The sequence below is a fragment of the Euprymna scolopes genome, chromosome 18 (assembly GCF_053919585.1).
Source record: "Euprymna scolopes isolate OS-2025 chromosome 18, ASM5391958v1, whole genome shotgun sequence".
Taxonomy (NCBI): Eukaryota; Metazoa; Mollusca; class Cephalopoda; order Sepiida; family Sepiolidae; genus Euprymna; species Euprymna scolopes.
In genome coordinates this window covers 32,678,515-32,699,897 of record NC_136499.1, presented here as the reverse complement: position 1 = coordinate 32,699,897, position 21,383 = coordinate 32,678,515, and the positions used below count along the sequence as shown (strand labels likewise).

Below are 21,383 nucleotides of genomic sequence, written 5' to 3'. Positions count from 1 at the left end.
AGAAGAATAGCAAGTCAACAGCTCTGAAGTTAGGACCTTTACAATGCAATGTATTTCCTGCTGTTATGTATATAAGTGAAACCTGGATTATACTGGCAAAACATTAGAGGAAGCACAATGTCTTTGAAATTAAAAGTTTAAGAACTATTTTTGATGTAACTTTGCGCAATAGATGAAGAAACGCAGACATCAGAAAGAAGCATTGTATTAACAGATCCATCGACAACATTGTTTGCAAAGAAAGAGATTAACATGACTTGAACATGTGTCTTGGCTATCTGACTAGTAGAGCTAATGGCGAAGCGCAACGTCTTTGTAATGGAATGTTTAAGAATCATCGTTGGAGTAAATTTAAAGAATTGCAGGTATCAGAAAGAGGCTTAAAATGACATAATGAACATTAGCTGTAGATTAAGTTATGTTAAACAAGAACAGTACTCATCCCTCGAAGACAACCAGATAATTTAGTTATTAATTGTTAGTAAGAACAAAAACATGATAAAAGATAATGAAACCTAACTTCTTCCGAGCTTTGATTTTGTTTTCAAGCATGTAGCAAAGCACTTTGAAGAATGCCTAGAAGTCAAGTTTAATATTTGTTTAACATATTAGCAATGCATTTGTCATGACTGCAAACTGAAATCAGCAAAGCATCCATGAACATATGAACTGGATTTTAGCTGTATTTTATTCTATTACGGTTGACATCATACAATAATATGACGTATGATATGAGAAGGATTGACTGGAGGAATAAAAGCACATATTTGTTGGGGGGGGGGGGGCTTTTAACTTTCAGCAAGGAAGAGTTAACAAAGGGAGGTAATAATGAGTTATCAAGCTTAAAATAATTCTAACATCTCTTTGGTCCTGGATATGACCTTAAACTATGGTGAGGCCCCAGCTTGCAGGCTTTGGGGAGTGTGGAGCCACCCTTTAATTACCATTGCTCCCAGGTCCACTCTGACCCGGAGTGGTAGTACCTGTTAGGGTTCCAACTATGGGTTAAATAGAAACCGACTTGAAAACAAATATATTCTATTAAAAATTTTTTTCTTCAAACTCTTTGGATTCTGCATTAAATAACCCGAAAAGGGTTGATATGCCCTAAAACAAAAACAACCAACCAAATCTAACATCTCTTGGTACTTCTACACTTTATCGGCGAAACTGGAGATGCTATTTTATTTTGCGCACCTGTCGTTGAAATCTGAGGGAGAAATCAGTATTTTAAACTATCACCGAAGCATAAAATAAATAACGTATTAAACCAGATAATGATTTTTTCGGTTTCATTTAAATTAATTTGTTGTTGACCTTCAAAGTTGCTTTAATTCAAAAAAATGTTTCATTAAAATTATTTATTTGTTCGAGAAAGAGAAAAAAAAGCTATTTTATAAAAATCCAATGTTGCTTTCATTACAAAATTGTTTTATTAAAATGATATTTTCTTATGCAAACTTTTCAATAAATGTTTTTACAATTATATTTTGATAAATTTTTATACAGTAAATGTTTTGGTTTTCAAATGGTGCTTGCCCAGTTTAGACAATTATGTCATTTTCATTTTCTGTTTTTAATAAAAAAAAATGTATATATATATATATATATATATATATATATATATATATATATATATATATATATATATATATTTGTTTCATAAAAAACTTTCCCCATTTTCATTAATTAAATTGAAACATTTCCAATTAAACAATTACAGATATATGTTCTTTCACTTTCTTTATTTACTTTTTTTCATAGTTCTTTCCGGAAGTAATTAATATCTAGGTTAATTTTTTTGTTATTTATTTCTAACTTCGGTCATAGTTTAAAATACTGATTTCTCCCTTGGATTTGAATGACAGTTGCACAAAATAAAATGGCATCTCCAGTTTCGGCAATAAACTGTAGAAGCACCCATCTCTTAAATCATGTTTACTCATTTTTTCTTAATATTATTTTCCAAATAATCTGCCATGACTTATATTCAATCACACTTATAGCAAAAACATAACTATTATATTTCAGTTATATTTATAAACCTTTATTATAATATTAGTTAACAAACTTGTTAACAAAATCCAACTTTTTACAGTCGAAATGTCAGGTTATTTCAGTCTCAATACTGCCAGCTTCATATGAGACATTGAACAGACGATAATCACTTGAACAAACAAGATTCAAGAGACCTCTTCATTGTACTAGCACATATCCCTAGCTGATGCAATGACATTGTCTTGTAATGTCTTGAGTTTAGATGAAGAAAAAAAAAACTATAAATTTATTTATTCTCTTGAAAATTGTGCTTTAAAAAATTAAGAGGCTTCTTTACAATAATAATTTTTTAATCAATCGGTCAACGACTGTCTATTTTATTTTACTTTTAAACTATCTTCATAAAATACATAACTTATTAAATAAATTATCAATAAATATTTTTTCTTGATTTTTAACCCCCCCCCCCCAAAAAAAAAAAAAAAAAAAAGTTAGGATTATTTTCTCTCCTGTCAAATATGACTAAATACATAATAAAATTCATGATTTTTTTTTTTTGTCCTAGGGTGCTATTTTTCATTTTCTTTATTTTCACATTTTTCTTATAATTTATATTTGTTCTCTGAATTTTTTTTAATAGGTTTTAATTGATGAAGTCAAACAAAGAATTTCTGATCCGAAGTTGATGCAAAAAATTGATCGCTTCCAACAAAATTTACAGCTTCCATCGGTAAAAAAATTTTTTTTTTTTGTAATGAACTTGTTTATTGAAAAATTGAATATCTTCTGTACTAGATCTTGACAATTAAGAAATGACCTAAGAAATACTAACATCAAAACAATATCTCTATTTTTATTAAAATTATATCATTTTTATTGTATAACAGGAGATAGTGAAATCCAAAGTTTAAAAAAAAAATATGTGTACATATATATCCATCAAAAAAAAGTTGTGGGTCATATGACTCCTAGGTATGATTAGACATGTTGAGTGTCTAATGTTAAAAACCGATCTTGTACCAAACTCTTCCCTTGTGGTGAGGCAAGTAAATAGGAACAGTATACTGATATTTTGTGTTTCCAAAAATATATACATTGCTTTTTTTTCTTTCTTTTTTTTTTTTTTTTAATTCATAATTTACTCAAGCAAAATGTGGATACATTTTATGAAGTCAAATGTTTTTTGTTTGTTTTGTTTTTTCTAATGTTTAAAATCTAAACTTTTTTTTTTTTTTTTTTCAGAACGAAAACTTCAAAGAGGAATTTGATATTGATCAAACAGAAAAAAGCCTTTCTGCCAACAATAGTTTTGAATCAAGCAAAGATGATACTCCTCCCACAGCAGGAGATGTAAGTAGAATAAGTTTCTTTCACACATTCCTTCAAATTTTAGAAATCACACATTTAAACAAAATAAAAATACATGTCTAATGGTAATCTCATAATTTTCTGACCCATGTAATTTTATCAGAAACACCATATGTAACTCAAAATTTTTTTTTTAGATTGACATGCTGACCATAACATTAAAATCAATTTAGTATTATGTATGAAATAGGAAGCAAGAACACTTTCTAAATTAGGTGACATACATTTCTTCCTAGTAAAATGCAAGATGCACTTTTACTAAGCTACAGCACAATCACATTGACACACCAGTTCTCACCAGATCACTGAAGTTAAGCAACATTGAGCCTGGCCAGTACCAGATGGGTGAACATTTGGGATGGTGAAGTGCTGTATGTACTACAAAGGTAAAATACCAAGTTGGGAAACTAGTGCGGTCTATCTTTCTCTCCAGGGTAAATGGGCCTCTCTTAAGCCATGGTAGGCAACCCTTCTAGTGATGGTGTGACAATAAAAAAAATACCCTTGATAGCCCTGGCAAAGCATCAAGTATTCAGCTATGGATAAGATTTGAATTACACTACAAACTCGTGTAGTGAGTTCAATCTTGGTTGCGGTCGCATGTTAGAATTTTTTTTACTAAGCTAGTTGATTTAAAAAGTTGGAATGGAAAATGATTAAAACACAACAAATAGAAATTGATTTTAATCTTTTGTTATTTCAATATTCCAGAATATTTTATTTTTAAATAAATTATTTTTCTATTACTCACTAAAAGACTTTATTTCTTATTGTATCGTCTTGACCATTTTTCATTGCAACTTTTTAGATCAACTAGTTTAGTGAACATTCATCGTGCAAGGAAAAATTGTGTCGGCTAATTTAAAAAGTTTATTATTTTTTTCATATATAATACTAAATTATTGATTTTAACATTAATGCATTCAGCATGTCATAATCTTCAAAATAAAATAAAAAAAAAACATTTTGAGCTATTGTATATTGCCTTTCCAATAAAATTACATGCAGATTGATAATTTGTATTCGGATTATTTGGACTACTGCTCTCATCTTGAAGAAGGTTGGAGGTTACATCAACCAAAACGTGAGAATGAGAATAACACTCAAGCTGAAAGCAGTGGTTCAAATAATACAAAATTACATGCATTGGTAAACTGTGATTATCTGTTTTAATTCAATTTTAATGTTTATTAATTTTATTTTCAGAGTGATAAACATGAACAACAAATGGCTCAACTGAAGAAAGAAAAAGATGATGCGTTGGCCCAGGAAGTTAAATTAACAAAAGCTGGTAATAATTCTTTAAAGAGTTCAACTAAAATCCCAATGATTTCCAAATTTAAAGAAAAACCTGTTCTTTTTATTTATTTTTTATTTTTTTGCTCGTAATGTTTTGAAGAATTTGGAGGAATTGGATGGATGGTTAGAAATATGATTTCAAGGTAGACAAACGTTGTTATGAATATATAAAGTCTCAGAGATATTGATTTATTTGGCATAATTATCAGTGTTGGCTTTGCTCACAATCTATCAAAAACAATGTCAACAATTCAGAGCATTGTTTACAACTGTTTCAATGCAACACAAAGGACTTTTTCTGAAACTTAGATATACTAATTCTAAAATCAAATCCACAGTCAGTTAAGTGGACAGCAGCAAGTAAAAGCTGACCAAAATGACCAAAGCTTAATCATCAGCAGGTAAGGTTTTGGTCTCTGTATATGCAGGGTATATTGTTTATTGATCATCTTAAGAAAGTAAGAACCATTAAAAGCTATCATAATTCATGATTATTGGTGTATTTGAAAGAAGAAATTGCTAAAAAAAGGACTCTTTCACCAAGATGATGCACAATATATAAAGTTAATCGCAATGATGACAAAACTACATAAATTGCACTTTGAGTTGCTTTTGCAATCATCCTATTCTCCAGATCTGACCTGCACCAACTATTGGTCGTGTGCAGACTTCAAAAGAATGCTCCATGGAAAGAGATTTGACTCTAATGAAGAAGTGATATTGAAAACTGAAGCACATTTTGAGGCTAAACAGTTCTATAAAAAGGGCATCAAATTCTTAGAGAAGTGTTGGAATCAGTGTATCACTCTAGAAGAAAACTATGTTGATGAGTAAAATCTGTAATGATGTGGAATATGGATTGTGCTGAATAATGCTATTTAGAAATCCATTCGAATAGGGAGGGGTTTTTTTTGGGGTTTTTTTTAAATTTTTTTTAATTTTTAACTATTCTGTACTTTTTTCTAACAATTTAATCAACAAAAAATAACCATAAAAATTGAATTTAACTTGAAAATACAATAAAAAAAAAAAAAATGGAAATAGCACAGTCCATATTCTGAAAAAGGCTAGAAAATAGAACTTAGCCTAAGTTATTTTATGAGTTAGGATCAGAATTTATTAAATATAAAAAATCTAGTGGATGTGTATTGCATCCAAAATGATATGAATTATATTTTATATTATATGATTAGGTTTTAACATGTAAAATCATTGTTTTTTTTTTATTAATTTATTTTTTTTACAATTACTTTTCCATTTGAAAAACTGACGTAATCAAAAAATGTTTTCTTTTTAAGCTCAACAATATTAGTGTAAAATAGGAAGTACGCAAGAAACAAGTAGATTATATATTTGTTGTCCTTTTAAAGCAAGATAAGGAAATAGGGTACAGACAAATTAACTGAGAAATATTATTAAATATAAAAGAAAGATTATAAGAACAGCATACATGGGACATAAAATTAATGAAGAAAATTTGTTATACACATCCTAGAATACCTCCATGCAAAATATAATAAAGATCATTATTCCAATAACAGAAAAAATTCAAATAAGTACAAGGAACAAGAGTAGCAAACATAACATTCAGCATGTGACTATGGATGCCTTCTGTACCTATTCACAAAAGGATTATCTTTGCTAGATTAAAAAGAAAATGTTCAAAACTCTTTATCTTTACTTCAATTTATATTTTTATTTCAGCCCTTGAATCTATGAGCAAAGCTTATGAAGATAATCTTGAAATGGAAAAGAACAAATTCCGAGATGCCTTAAAAACAATGTATACGGATGATTATGTACATGAAATTAGACGTCATCATGAGTAAGTCCTCCTTTTTTGTTTGTTTTCTTTTTTAGATGGGGGGGTGGGGTAAACAATTTTAAATATTAAATTATTTTGATTTATTCAGACAAACATTCTCATCTTGGTTTTTACAACATTTCAGACGATGTAACTTCTGTGGCGTAATGGTTAAAAGCATTGATTTACAATCACTTCTAAGTTACGATCTTCTGTAGATTCATGGTTCAATTCTTATACTACAGGCAATGATATAAGATAATAAGAATAACTTAAAATAGCACTTCTACCTAATTGTGGCTGATGGACGAGAACAATTTAACTCCTTGGATCCAGCTTGACATTCTGTATAGGTTCCAGAGTTTCATATAAAGACTTCCATGTTAACAAAAAGTTGCACTTGAAAACCGAAGGTTACACTGATAGAAATGTAATGCCAATAACAACAAAGATGACTTTTTTTATTACTCCCCCAAACAAGGCATGTTGCCACTAAGATGTTAGGGTTAGATTAATTTGGGGACATCCTAAGTGAGGAGTTATACAGAAAGATATGTGTTCACATTGCATTTAAATTTCTGCGTGTTAGTACTGTTGGGGGTGAAATTCCAAAGGCAAGCCGTCTAAAGAAAGATGCTATTGGAGTAGAAAATTTTCTGGCATATGGGGATCTCTACAGTGAAGGAGTGGAATTTTGCTACTAATCAGGTTGATCAAGGGTGTTTTTGTTGATGGGGAGACAAGTTCAGTATGTTTGTGAGAGCACCTTCCCTGGAAGTACTTTTGAAACAAGCACAAAGATGCCACATTGCAGTGATGGGGCTGGAAATTAGTAGACAGTGTGGAATCTATTAGGTCTCTGTTAGACTTTTTTTTTTCCCACCTTATCGAAAGGAAAGAGAGTCCTCGTAATGTGAGTACAAATTATCTTCATCTACAAAACAGTAAATTCTTTTATTCAGAAATTCTTATTTATTAAATTCACTTTCTATTTTAACATTTTAAATTTTATTTCAACAGATTGGAAGTTAGCAAGTTGCAAGAAGAAGTGAAAACTTTGAGTTTCCATTACACAAGCAAATGTGAAGATTACAAAATGTTGGAAGAACGTTTAAACAAATCGAAAAGTGAACAAAACGAACATATGAAGACAATTCTTGCCAGGTAAGAATCGAACCTTTCATCTCTTTCTAATCTCTTGTAAATCAACCTCTATTGGGTTTTCAATATATATGGAAGCAAAAAGAAAAGTTGAATTTTCAGTACTTCTGCAGTATAATGTAATTTCAAATAAATGCATTTAAAGTAAAAATACTGTTGCATACTTTTGCATAATGTCGATATTAGTATAAATTCCAACAATTATGAAAAAATGATCCAGTAGTTGTGTTAAATTAATTTTTTTTCTTCTTTTTTTTACAAAAGATATGCTAGATCAATTTTTTACAAAGATACTAACGGTCAGACACTTTCTATTTTAAAATGGCAGATTTTCATTAAAACCAAATTAAGCAAGGGAGATAACTCAAAATGAAATTGCAGTTACATCCCCTGGATTTTAACTCTCCTACATTAAAACATATGATCAAACTCTATAATACGATCAATTTTTTTTTTCTTGTAATTATTTTTCGATTTGATCATTTTTCATAAGTTTTTTAATTTATATTAATTTTGACATGACATGTAAGTATTATTTGAAATACCATTATACTGAAGAAGCACCAAATTTTTCATATATTCAAAGCATCCAAATTTCTTTTAAAGTTCTAATAAGACCTCATTTACATTATTGCACTCAAGCCTGGGCTATTGTGTTGAAACAAGAAAATTGAAATATAATATCAAGCTTGCGAGGCATATGAAGAGATTTTGAATGCCTACTAGACACTATCCTCGAGTGTCTTCCGTCTTTTTGTTGAAATTTGTCAGGACAACCTGACATGAAGATGCCTTACCCTACAAGTAAACCCTGACCAAATATTCAAAGCATCAAAGAATTTGCTGCCCAAATACGATTTCCTCTGAATGGCTACACATTGGCTCATAAAAGGAATAATGCACTTTTTCCATAGAGATATTGTCACAAGTAACACAAAGTTGGATACTCCACCAGATTAGATTAATTTTGGTCCTGAAATCCAGTAACAATTGTAAAACAAATAAAACTATAACATTTGTCCATTTTGGAAAGAGGAAAATTATTATTTACTGCTTTACTTAAGGTTTTTGAAGTAGAGAAAAACCTTAAATGAACACTTAGATATCTATGAATTTCATAATGAAATCAAGTGTTAGTCCCAGGATGGAGGAAGGGGTGGTGATCTATAAGAACTAACTGAAGTAAAATAAAAAAAAAAAATCACAAAATTAATAAAGATTAAAAATATGCAATTTCAAAAAGAGATTGAAAAATGTTAAGTGTTAAATATTATTTTACTAGATAAAAGAATGAGAGATGATTTGAAACTTTCCAAATAATTGAATTTTAAAATTATTTGAATATCAGAATTAATTCATCATGGGAGATTTTATTTGACTATGTATAAGAAATTTGCATTTTTTTTTTTTTTCATGCATTTCAAATCAATATGGCTATTTGTCAATAAGCAAGTGCAATTATATTTCTCTATTCTTGACTTGTCTTACAAATTGTGCAGATGTGAAACCATTTTTTTACCCCGAAGATTCTTTTTAGACTGTAATATTGAAGAAGAAACTGCTGTAGAAATAGATTTTACTTAATAGTGTTATTTATTTTTAGTTCTGTTTGAAATCAAGATCAATTTATCTTTGCTCAAGAGTTATATACTAAAACATTTGTTTGTCCTGGGTATGACTTTAAAAGACATCCAGTGGGGAGGCCCTATTTGGGGGCCGTGGGGAATATGAAGTTTCCCCTTAGTTACCATTGCTCCCAGGTTCATTTTGGCCCAAAGTGATGATACCTGTTATGGCATATGATGCTACCAGATCAGGCTGTCTAAAGATATTGACTTCCTGACAATAATGCATCAAACATTATGGGTAATCAACTATGAATTTATATTCTTTTGACACTTCCTCCTTTGGAAGAAACTAATTCAACCCACCTAGGGTGAATGCTGTTTAACAACAACAACCCATTGTTGACTTTTAGAGTAGAGGATTTCTTTCTGAATTTATTTCAGGCAGCAAGATAAGTCTGAGGTGGCTCCGTCTGACTTATTTGCTTTCTCGCTTCCCCTTATATATAAATAGCTTTGTCTGAAAGTTAGAAAAAGGCACATGTTTCACTCACTAATTTTTGTATGACTGAATAGGTTTATATTTATTTAATCTATAAATATAAAAGCGAAAATGTTTGTGTGTGTGTGCGTTTTCGTGTATGTCCAAGAAAGGCTTTTTTTTCCGAGAACCAATCGGTCGCCTCACAACTTAAAACTTTTTATATCACGCGTAAATGATAATATCTACGAGTTAACAACTGGGGTCGTCTGTCTATTTAATTTGCCCAACTTTCAAAAGATAAATATTCAACAATTTTCGATCGCCGTATGTGCATTAAGTTTTTTCGTATAAAAAGAAGCAAACAGACTCGCGGTAAATAAAACACTGTCCCCTCACTCAAAGTTGACATCATTAACTCATCAAAAATGGGTACCTACCAAGTCGCACTTTTTTTTTCACACTTTATTATTTTCCAACTGCGCGTCAAGGCTCCTTTTTTTTTTTTTTTTTTTTAAATCAACCAACGATTTTTGTTTTCATTTACCCCAAAACGCACACACTTCCAAACACTCAGGCAATACCGAGTACCCCCTGCTAGTACAAAATAAATACATGTTGATCTTTATTAAAGTGTGGACGATTGTTTGAATTATTTTTTTTCCCCTCTAACTTTTTCCATCTATCCAGTAATGAACAGCTGACGAGTTTGGTGGAAGAAGAATTAGTTGAATTAAAAGCCTTAGTCAAGAAAAGAAGTCCCCGTGGTCTTCCAGCTGGCAGTTCGTCACTTGAAGAAGATTTGTATGAAGCTCAGGTAAGTCAGAAAAAAAACATGAAAACATTGTCAATTATTAATCAAAAAAATGAGCAAAAAATCTAGAAAATTCTTTGAAAATTGAGTTAATATTTGATGATTCTTTTTATAGACACTTTTTTATGAGCTCAGCAATTTAGAACCTCACAAAATAGAAATCTATTTTTATACGTATCTCTGCATAAAAGTTCAAGTATCAAATTAAGGTCTTCTTGGTAATTCCATATCATTGGACATTATAAAACTAAATTATTTTCTATTTGACAATTTAAATGCTTTCAAATTTCGAAGCGAGTCATAAAATAATTTTTTATTCAACTTTTGAAAGATTAAAATGGCTGCCTTATTTTTGAATTAACTGAAATGCATTATGATGGATTTAAGTTATAATTAAATTTTTTTTCAAATAAGATTTTTACAATTTTGTTTCAATTTAACACTCTTGTGTTTTTTTTTTATTTCAATAAATGTTAAAAGTTGTAAAAAAAATAAATAATTCAATGTATAATTATCCAAGTTATGTTCACACAAACAATACATAGGTGATGTTTCATAATTTTATTGATATAGAGATTGGAAATCATTTTGCTAGTCCAACAATGGCTCTGTTCCTGTATGGCTGAAGTACAGTTCAGTTAAGTCCTAGTAGGTTAATTCTCTAAATCATTTCTCTACGAATAGGTTACTTTATTGTTAATCGTCTGAGGCACCCTTACTGGAGAATGCTGGCAAGGCATAGGTATCAAAGTCTGCTTTTGTCAGTGCATTAGTTTCTGTAAACAACGTCTGGCCTAACCTGGCAAGTTGGTAAATAGTATATCAATGTTACTATCATATTTTGCAGAAGAATTTGTTCAGAGATTCGAAGTGTGTGCTTCTAAATTTCTTTTCTAAATTCTCATCATGCAATTTTAGTCTTGGTGTATTTACAACATGTCTTTACTGTTGAGTTTTTTTAATGGCTGGTAATTTACGACTTCAAAATGAGCATCTGGAGTGATGGGATGTTGCATACGAACATGATCGCATGCGAAATTCAAAATTATGATTATTTAATGGCTAAAAATGTAAATTACTATGCTAGACATTCAAAATTTTGTGACTAGTTTCATAATTAATGTTATCACTTGTGAGATGTCTTTAATCTTTGTTGTGCCGTGTACTACTTTATTAGTTATTTTTTCCCCTTAATGAAGTAAAAATAACTCTTGGAAAAGAAATGGTGATTCTTATTTTTAGTAAAAAAGACAATACTGTAATAATGCAATGATTTTCAATTATCTATTTGTTGTACTATGGTATGCAATATTTAATATTTCAAAGGTATTCCTTAAAGTTCACTCTTCTCAAAGCATCTTTTTTTTTCCTATAAGCTGAAAATAGAAATATCTAATAAAGTAAAAATAACTGTCTGAAAAGAAATGATGATTCGTATTGTTAGTAAGCATATTGCTCAAGTTTTTATTAAAAATCGTAAAAGATTAGATTTTCAATGGTTAGGACTAAATGCCAAGCATTAAAATGAAGAACTATGATATATATATGATATAGAAATATTTTGAAAGTTAAATGTAGTTTGCTTGGAGAATTCTGTGTAGGAAGTTTAGGATATCATAGGCTAGACAGTTAAAAAAATTTTTGGCTAGTTTTGTAATTAATAGTATTGTGGGAGGTTCAGTTTTAATATAACTAGCTAAAAAATGTGAGTTGGAAGACAATTAGATGAGGTAAAGGTAAACAAAATACAATACTGCAATGACTTTCAATTTATCATCTATTTGTTGCACTAATTTTCATCAATAATATGTGCAACATTTAACATTTCAAGGGTATTCCTCTTTAAAAATCTAAAGTTCACTCTTAGAATGTTTTTTTTTTTGTTTGTTTTTGTTTTTTTATAAGTTGAAAATAGAAATATCTTTCAGTCCGGAAGAAATTTTTTTTCTTTTTTTGCTTTTTCGTAATTTACTGAATAGTTTGAATATATATTTGTAATTTGCTATCTACTTTAATGTATAAATTTCTTTTTTGCTTCTGATTTGTTTTTTTTTTTTGGGGGGGGGTATTTTTTTCTTTATATTGAGTTTGCAATATGTTTTCATTGGTGTAAATGTATCATTTTTGATTTAAAAAAATGTTTCTTCTCTTACAGATTTTGAATCGAATGAAAGACTCAGATATTCAAAAACTCAAATCCCAAGTTACATCTGGAGAAGTAAACATACAAAGAATCACAGAGGTGAACAGATGTTTTGGTTTGCCTTTAACGTTTGAATCAATCTTAAATATTGGTATCATAATATCATTGATAGCTGCATAATGAATGTTATGAGCGTATTGAAAATGATGAATGGAATAAACAAAGTTTGATGATTTATGAAGATAGTTTTTGACGAATATTTATGGACATTAGTTTTGAAGATGACTATCCTGTAGTTCATGATTAGGTATTTGATGGATGAGAAATTCCTTATGGAAATTTCGTTTGATGTTGGGACCACAGAAAGAAAGGAAAGTTTTGATAGAAATGACATTTGGCTGTGATATAAAACAAACCACATAGACATTAGAGATGGAAACTAATACAAATTATCACATGACTTTCCTTAATATAATAGATAACACCTTTGTGATTAATTTGTTAAACTGTTTTGTTTTTCTTTCATTATATTAAAATGATTTTGATTTAAATTAATTTTTTTTTTAGTTGAACATTTGTTTTTATTACAGGAACACAAACAAGTGATGACGCAGTATTTGCACTGTAAGAAACTGTATAGTGCTCTCCAAGAAGAGAATATTGGCCTCAAATCTAAATTAGAAAAGGCCATTGGTGAATCAAAATTAGATCAGAACTCCCTCCAGAGGCGCCAGCAACCAGTTCGCAGGGGTAAGTGTTCCCTCTTAAAAATCGTTAAATTAAAAAATAATGGCTGTCCATAAGCCCTTCACAAGGACCCTTGATAACTGCTCTAAATCGAAAATCAAACAAACGGTGGTAGGATGTCAACAATTGAACAAAAATGCTATGTTCTTGTTTTGTTTCGATTTTTGAGCGTACGTTAAATTTATGTGCGAAACTGCTTTCTTACTCAAAATTATAAGTTATTTTTTTTTCTTTCCGCCATGTAATCACCAAAAAAAAAAAGAAGAAAAACAGAATCTTATTTTGGGGAAGTAATTTAGCTAAACGTGTTAATCTATTTGCCATTATTATTATTATTTTACTTAATTTTTATTTTTGTTTTATTTTTTTTTTACTATAACGCAAATCAATCTAATAACCAACAAAATTTTTATAATTGAGAAAAAGCATGAACATTCTTCCATAGTGAAGGGAGAGAATAGTTAAGAGACCCAGCACAATGCTAAGAATGGTTTTCTGAATAACATTATGTAGAAACTCATTCGTGACATGAGACGGACTGTGTTAACTATTCTGTTCATAAACTGTTTTATTATTTTGCATACCAATCGTCGATTACTTTTAATAATTTATGATTCAAATGGCATTATTGATATTTGTTTAAAAAAACATTTTATTTCACAATTTTCAATCAATTACAAGAAAAACATTAGAAAGATCTACTCTTGTAATAGACGCTCCCCTTTCAAGTATATTATGTTTTGCATAATATATGCAGATATTGCACAGTGAAGGGGGGTACAGTTATTAGAACATTTTTAAACAGCATTGAATCTTTAATTAAATGAAATTTTAAAAAAACTGGAATCTATGCTTGTATCGGAATCGGGAAAACTTTTTTAATTGTCCCATCACTAATATATATATATATATATTATATACATACACACTGGTTCAATGGTTGTAACTTTTATTTTCCATGACAGTGCCATCTTTTCATCATCGTGCTAGAAGCCCAAGTCCAGGTCATCCTTCCAGTCAAAGAAAAGAGGAACATATCAGCCGAGATAATCATAAAGGAAGACGTTATCCACTAAAGGGTAGGTAACTCTGGATGGTTGTAAATTTTAGTGGTTGTTTCTGAAAGTTCTTCATTACATTAATCTCTCTTTCGCTGAAATGTAAAATTGCATTAAACTTTTTTTTGTGACTAACAAAATTTTTAAAGTTAGAGACAGCCACAATAATAAACTTTTTTTTTTTTTTTTGCATTGAAATTCCAATACATAGACATAAATCGTTTATCTTGACAGTTTGAGCTGAAGCTAATCCAGACTTTAGAATTACAGTTAATGTGCATATCTGTATAAGTTGTCTGTAACATTCAATTAACTAAAATATAGGATTACGATTCAAAAATTACTTTTTTCTTTTTCTGAGTGGAAAATTGAAACCCAGCCGACATCATGAAGTCAAAAGTTTAATATGTGTACACCACTTGAATAAATTTCTTCTATCCATTAATTGTCACTTTTCCCCTGTTCAGGGATCAAACATTTTCTGATATTATGCGAGCTCACCCTCCATTTATCAGGGTTCAGTGAGTCAGCTGCTTCCAAATTTCACTCTGTGCTTTCTTATCTAATTACTTGCTTCCGGAACAATTTACCCAAAAGGATGAATATTCTTCTGAAACAATTTATCTAAGAATAAATATTCCACATACCAATGTAATCAATTCATCATTAGGATAACGTCCATGCTGAGTAAGTGTAGTGCATTCAGCCAATCTTTTCACCTGATGTTTTTGGTTCGGTTAGATTTCACATTACAAATCCATCTAATCATGGATCTCTCATTGCACTGTAGTTGGACGAGAGAGGAGCGGATGTAGAGAGGAACAGCTTGCAATGTTATCAAAAAACAATGGAGAGTCGTTTTTTTGTTTTTATTTTTGCGTTGCCATTTTTGCAAGTCATCATATTGGTTGGAATGACTTTACTAATCTCCACGTTCCGAACTTCCAGTCGTGTCATGGAGTAGGGGTTTTCTTTCACTTTCTTTTCCGCCTTCGTGTCATGGGTTTGAGCCTGCCTGCCTATTACCACTTTTTTTTTTTGCTCAACACACACCTCCTAACACCTGGGCAACGCCGGACACCTAGGCTAGTCTCCTAGCCAGCAGAAAAAGTTTATTATGTCCAGGATATTGTCATCTAGTATCATTTCTTTATAGGTACAACCATCGGTGCTTATTAAGATGGAATCGACAGATCAAATTTTTTTTAAATATGTGGTTCTAAGCAAAAACACTACTTATTTGTCATGTTGAAAATAGTGATTATATCCAAAAATTACGAAATTTCATAAAGTAGGACAATTATGTTTTAGTAAAAAATAGTCTATCACTATGGTCTAAAACAATACGTCAGCCATTATAGTGGCAGAAAGGGAGATAAGTAAGTTTAGCAAAAAAATATTCTAACAGCAAAAACAGTAAGTTATTTAGATTAAATAAAATCTATTCTATAAATATTAATTTTTTTTTTTAAACAAAAACTGTAATTTCAGTTTTTGTAGATTTATATCAAAAATGTTTGTCCCCTTTATTTACAATCTTCAAAGTGTTCACATCTAGAGAAAATACAATTGATATTGAAAATGTTTTACACTGCTTTTGTTAGCTACATTTCACCACTCTTGTCCAGAATTCTCCAGAAAAATCTGCATGATGTACATACTTGTGACAAAACCAAAATATTATGTTCCAAAAATCATGTAAATTGATCAAGTAGTTTTATTTTTAAATAAAAAAATTTTTTATGAGTATCCAAGGAGTGACTGCAATGTCCGCCATTTTGAAAAAAATATCTCCAAAAATAAAGGGAAGATAAATCAAAAATAATTCATGCATAAGAGAGTTGTTGTAATTTGTACGAATTTCCATTAATCGCTTAAAACTGATTTTTACAAAAATAAAACTACTTCCAATTTAGGTGGTTTTTGGAAGATATTTTTGTTTTGCCATGGGTATGTACATCCTACAGATTTTTCTTTTTAATTTCATTTTTTAATGTAGAAGGAATTCTGAACACGAACCCCTTTGATTATGGTAGAGGAATCAATGTATATAAAATGTTTATATATAAAACACAAATTACCATAACAGAAAAATGCTTGTACGACAACAGTGCAAACCAAGATAGGAAATTTATGTTGCGATCTGTTCCAGTGAAACAGACAAAACTCGGCTAAAGGCTGACTGACTGCAGTTGCAACGATATTCCTTTCAAAAACGGCAAACATAAAATCGGTTTGTGCAAATTCATATCAGTTTTCATGATCATCCTATGAAAACCATTTTGACTTTACAAAATTGGTTCAAGCCCTAGTATGAAACAATTATCAACTTTTGTTCAATTTACAAATTCAAAATATACTGAATCGTTAATATCAAGTATTGTTTTGGTATTAAATGACACAAAAGGCATTATTACCTGTAAAAAAAAAAAAAAAAAGAAAAAAAAAAGAAGAAAAACCAAAGAAAAATAATTTATATGTAATGAAAGAAAATACTGGGGAGGAGGATGGGGATATCTATTGAGCAACAAAACTTTAAGGAAATTCATTGTTTTCAAGATGGTGGACAAAGACGATCATTCCTTGGTGACTCATAAAATTTGATTTTCTTGTTTAAAAAATGAAACATAATTTATCAATTCATGTGATTTCTGGAAAATATTTTCGTTTGGTCACAGATACATACATCATGCAGATTTTCCTTTAATATAGGGAAAATTCTGGAAAAAAGTCCAACTTTTACCAAAATTGTATTTCTCTATTAGCAGCAAGAAAAAAAATTCAATTGGTTTATAAAGTTAGGTTAAAAAATGTCATTAAAATAACTTTATAGTATAAGGAATAAAATATCATAAAAGAAAATATCTTCTATAGTTAGAAAATGCAATTATTTGGAAGTGTGATGCTTTTTACCTGTGAAATACGAATTGGTAAAGAAAATGCAGGTTATATTTTCATGGTTTGAGTTATTTTGAGATTGATGTTTATTTTGTTTTTAATTTCTTTTGAGTTTAACCTTTTATTGCCAAATTGTATTTTGAAGTCACACTTCCAAAAAAAAAAAAAAACGCCTGAGGAAAAATGTTTTATTCTTATGGTTTGTCAGCCCAACTGGTCTTCTATGCATGGTTCAACAAGTGAATGAAGGGTTTGTTTATGTCTGTGCGTCAGTTGCACGCTAACTTCTGTCATGTGTGGCTTTTATGATTAAAAAAATTATTTATTGCATGACTGTAAAGGGCTTACAATGCAGAAATGTAATGAATTGACAAAAACTGAAGCAAATTAACACAGTTAATGCTGGAACAAGCAATACAGTTTCACTTTTCATTAATACAATATATATGTAATTTTTTCTTTTAATGCAAGCAAAGTACATTAACCTCTTATAAATTATTGTTTTAATTTATTTCCTTTTTTTTTTTTTTTTTTTTTTAGATATCCGTCGCTCACGAAGTAGTCCCTCCCTACCATTTGTGTTTGGTTCCAAGCAACTTCTTGGAGAAAAAAGCCTTCTGGCCAGTCAAGATTCCATGAGTGGCATGTCCTCCACCTCTCGCAGGTGACGCCAACGTTCTTCCTCGTCATCATCTTACATTATGATATAGCCAACTTTCTCAAAAAAAAAAACAATACTGGAATTGAAATGTAATTTAAACATTCCGCCTCTTGTTTTGCTTCTTCGACAACCAAATAGAACTTTTTTTTTTGTTTTTACAAAACGGAGAGAAAGTAAAATTCTTGGAGGATAATAATGGACGAATTTAAAACAAAGGAAAATAATTGGCTATTTCAAATTTAAGATCTCCAATCATTGGTCAGTTTCAAAATGAGGCTGTTTCTTCTTGCCTAAATCCATGGGTGTGTATGTGTGTATGCGTGCGTGTATGTGTATATATATGTGTGTGTGTACTTTATGTATGTGTTCAGACTTTTTCTTACCGCCCATGAATACCAAGTACCCCCACCCCTCACATGAATTGCTGCTGCTGTTGTAGTTGTTGCTGTTATTGCTACCGTCTGCTGACCCCTAATTTTTTGTGCATTACTTAAGTTCTTATCTACCAACTAAATACTACATGTGTATGTATAATTGCTACTCAAGAGGGCATTGCAAAGTAGAAAGGGGTGTAAAAAAAAAATTTACAACTAACTTTCTTTTAATAACAAATATTTATTGACGAGTTTATCCAAAAAAAAAAATCCTGTAATTATTAATCAAAGAAATCACCAAAAAAATAAAATTTTATATCAAACAACAAAAAGAATGTGACAGTCTATTGCTCTTTTGTGAAAGAGACAAAGAAACTGAAAAAAAAAAAAAAAAACTGAGAATAAATAAATTAAAAAAAAAATTTTTTTTTAATATTCGTCCATTTCCTTGATCAACATTCGCTGAACAATTCAGTTAACCACTCCAAAATGTCTTCTCATAATACGGAGAGTACACATCTACTTTTGTTTAAACAAGGTTTTTTGTCGAGTGGGGGGTGGGGGTGATTTCAACTATAAAAAGATGATGCTGGAAGTGTGATTATATTATATTAAAAACCTTTCTTGAGCATTTTGTTATTAATAACTTTTTATATATATCTAATTTCGGTAAAAGTACACAATAGTAACGCTTAATAATTTGTAACCAGCCCCCCTCAAAAAAAAAAAAAAAAAACAATACATAATATATATGAAACTCATTAGAATAGAATTCTCTACCTAAACTGCCTAATTTTAATGTCTATAACATTTTATTAATCTTTTTCTATAAAATCTATTTTTTCGACAATCAACATTTAATGGCTGTTAATAGCTGTAGACATGTTGCATCAATTTTTGAGAAGATCAATTTTATAGAAGAAAAAGCATTAAATAGTTTTTTGATTAACATTAAAACTTGGCAAGTTAGATAGAAAATTTCATTTTAATGCATTTGATATAAATTATGTGTTGATGTATATTTTTTGGTTTGAATTTTCAGATGTCAACTATTCTGTACTTTTATCCTATTTTCATTTTTATCATTAGAACATGGTATCCAATAGCAACAAGTTTGATAACCCTCCAGCATACCATTGTCTTTTTTTTTTTTTTTTTTTTTTAATACCCACATCATAGAAAACTCTACCTCATTTTTTTTGCTCTGTAGTTTATATAGCTAATAAATTACATGGCAATATTATAAAAGGATTTTTTTTTTCATTATAATTTATCAAATATTGTAAGAAAAGGCAAGATTGCATTTTTTTTTTTTTTATTTAAAAAAAAAAAAATTTTTATGAATAAGTGATTCTTACCAGAATTTCGTACTAAAACTTGAACAAACTTTTCCAAAATGTTAAAACAAAACAAAAAAACTACTTTTGATCTGACTTTTGCGCCAACAATTTTTTTCTTTGTATTTTTTTTTTGTACATGTTAATCAGTTGAAACTACCAATAAAACTTATTCTTTAGATCCATTGTGTTTTGAAAATTAAATGTTTTATATTTTATTTCATTTTTGAGTGAGACAAAATGTCTCTGCAACATTATTTTTTCCCTGTTTCTTTCAAATGTTCCCTTTTTGATGTGATATTTTGCTGACTTCTTTTTTCAGTGAATAACCGCTACACATCGAAATTACAAGTTCCTTTCTCACACCAATATCACAATGATCATATATTATTATAGTGATATTTGAAAACAAAGCTAGATAAAGGGGGGGGGGCGGTCATTTTTATATTCTTGTCTACGGTTGCCAGATTGGCCTTTTTAAAACCAAATTTTGTGAATTTGGCCCTTTTTTTTTTAAGCAGTTTGGCTTTTAAAAATTGTATTCGGTCTTTTTCAAAGCGTAACGTATGGATTAATAAGCAGAATTTTATATAGACAAGAAAAATTTGCTAAATATTACCTAAATTCCAATAAAAATAAGAGATTGCTTAAAGGACAGGCAGAGGTTGCCTGAATGCAAAATCAACCGTAACAATTGATTAACCAAAGTCATTTGTTATTTTTATTTTATACAAAGGGGTCACCACATATCAAAGCCCGCATGCCACTCAAGGATAAGGATTAATGTGTGTACAGTAGTAATTGGAACTATATCATAAGTGTTAGTAGTTGAAATTTGGTATTTGATTATTTAAGAGGATGGTCCAATAAGACCTTGTTTTTGTTGGACTGAAGATGCCAGTATTTTAGTCAGCTGGAAAGCAGACCAACGGAACAGAGTTCCACAAGTGAACAGTTCTAGGAAAAAAGCTTTGTTCATAGAATCCACATTTAGGTTTAGGCACTGATAGCGGGGGAATTTATTGATAGTGATTTTGGTAAGACAAGTGTTTTTGTGAAAGATTGGCATGGTGAGACCATAGATTGGAGCTCACTTGAATACTTGCCATGAAAATAATAGAGAAGAGACATGCTCGCAACGTTTCTCGTGGGGAAATGTTGTAGAGAAGAGAAAAGGGTATTGTTTACTAGATCTGTATGATGTGTTGATTTTATCACATATGCAGAAATAAGTACCTCAGTGGATAATTTGCTAATATTATTTAAAGAAAATTTGAAATTCCTTATTTTTTTTATTTAAACCTTCAAAACTAAAAAAAAGAAGCTTTTTTGACAAATCAATTTCAGTCTGAGAAAAGCTTTTTGCTTCATATTTAATATCATGGCTCTTCACTGAAACGTTTCGAAGCTGATTTGCCTCCGCTCAACAAAAGTTTACTGATTTTTGCTTTTATAATAATATGGTAAACCATCTCTTGTTCGTACCAACCCTAATCACCTTTCATATTCATTTAAAGAAAATATGAGATTGTCTGATCAGCAAAGATGATGATTGGTGATTAATCTAATGTAATTAAGATAAACAATTCTGACTTTATCCATTTTAAAATGAATTGTTCCAAATTAAAATTGTTGGCCTATTGACTAAACATTTGAAATAAATACATTTAAAAAA

The 21,383-nt window shown here is 29.9% G+C and overlaps 1 protein-coding gene and 1 long non-coding RNA gene across 11 annotated transcripts in view; one reads left to right on the top strand and one right to left on the bottom strand.

Annotated features, from left to right (window-relative positions):
* LOC145297575 (uncharacterized) overlaps window positions 1-19,536 on the top strand; it is a 362,397-nt gene extending 342,861 nt beyond the window's left edge. For all 10 annotated transcript variants that reach the window (XM_080143592.1, XM_080143600.1, XM_080143597.1 and 7 more), the window contains 10 exons: window positions 2,639-2,728; window positions 3,241-3,348; window positions 4,573-4,657; window positions 6,370-6,490; window positions 7,490-7,633; window positions 10,367-10,493; window positions 12,646-12,732; window positions 13,224-13,383; window positions 14,346-14,459; window positions 17,877-19,536. In XM_080143592.1, the coding sequence (XP_079999718.1) occupies window positions 2,639-2,728; window positions 3,241-3,348; window positions 4,573-4,657; window positions 6,370-6,490; window positions 7,490-7,633; window positions 10,367-10,493; window positions 12,646-12,732; window positions 13,224-13,383; window positions 14,346-14,459; window positions 17,877-18,004 (1,164 nt within the window). In that variant the 3' untranslated portion in view covers window positions 18,005-19,536. The remainder of the gene's footprint in view (window positions 1-2,638; window positions 2,729-3,240; window positions 3,349-4,572; window positions 4,658-6,369; window positions 6,491-7,489; window positions 7,634-10,366; window positions 10,494-12,645; window positions 12,733-13,223; window positions 13,384-14,345; window positions 14,460-17,876) is intronic.
* LOC145297577 (uncharacterized) overlaps window positions 1-21,383 on the bottom strand; it is a 114,143-nt gene that overhangs the window by 17,351 nt on the left and 75,409 nt on the right. The gene's annotated exons all lie outside the window — the stretch shown is intronic.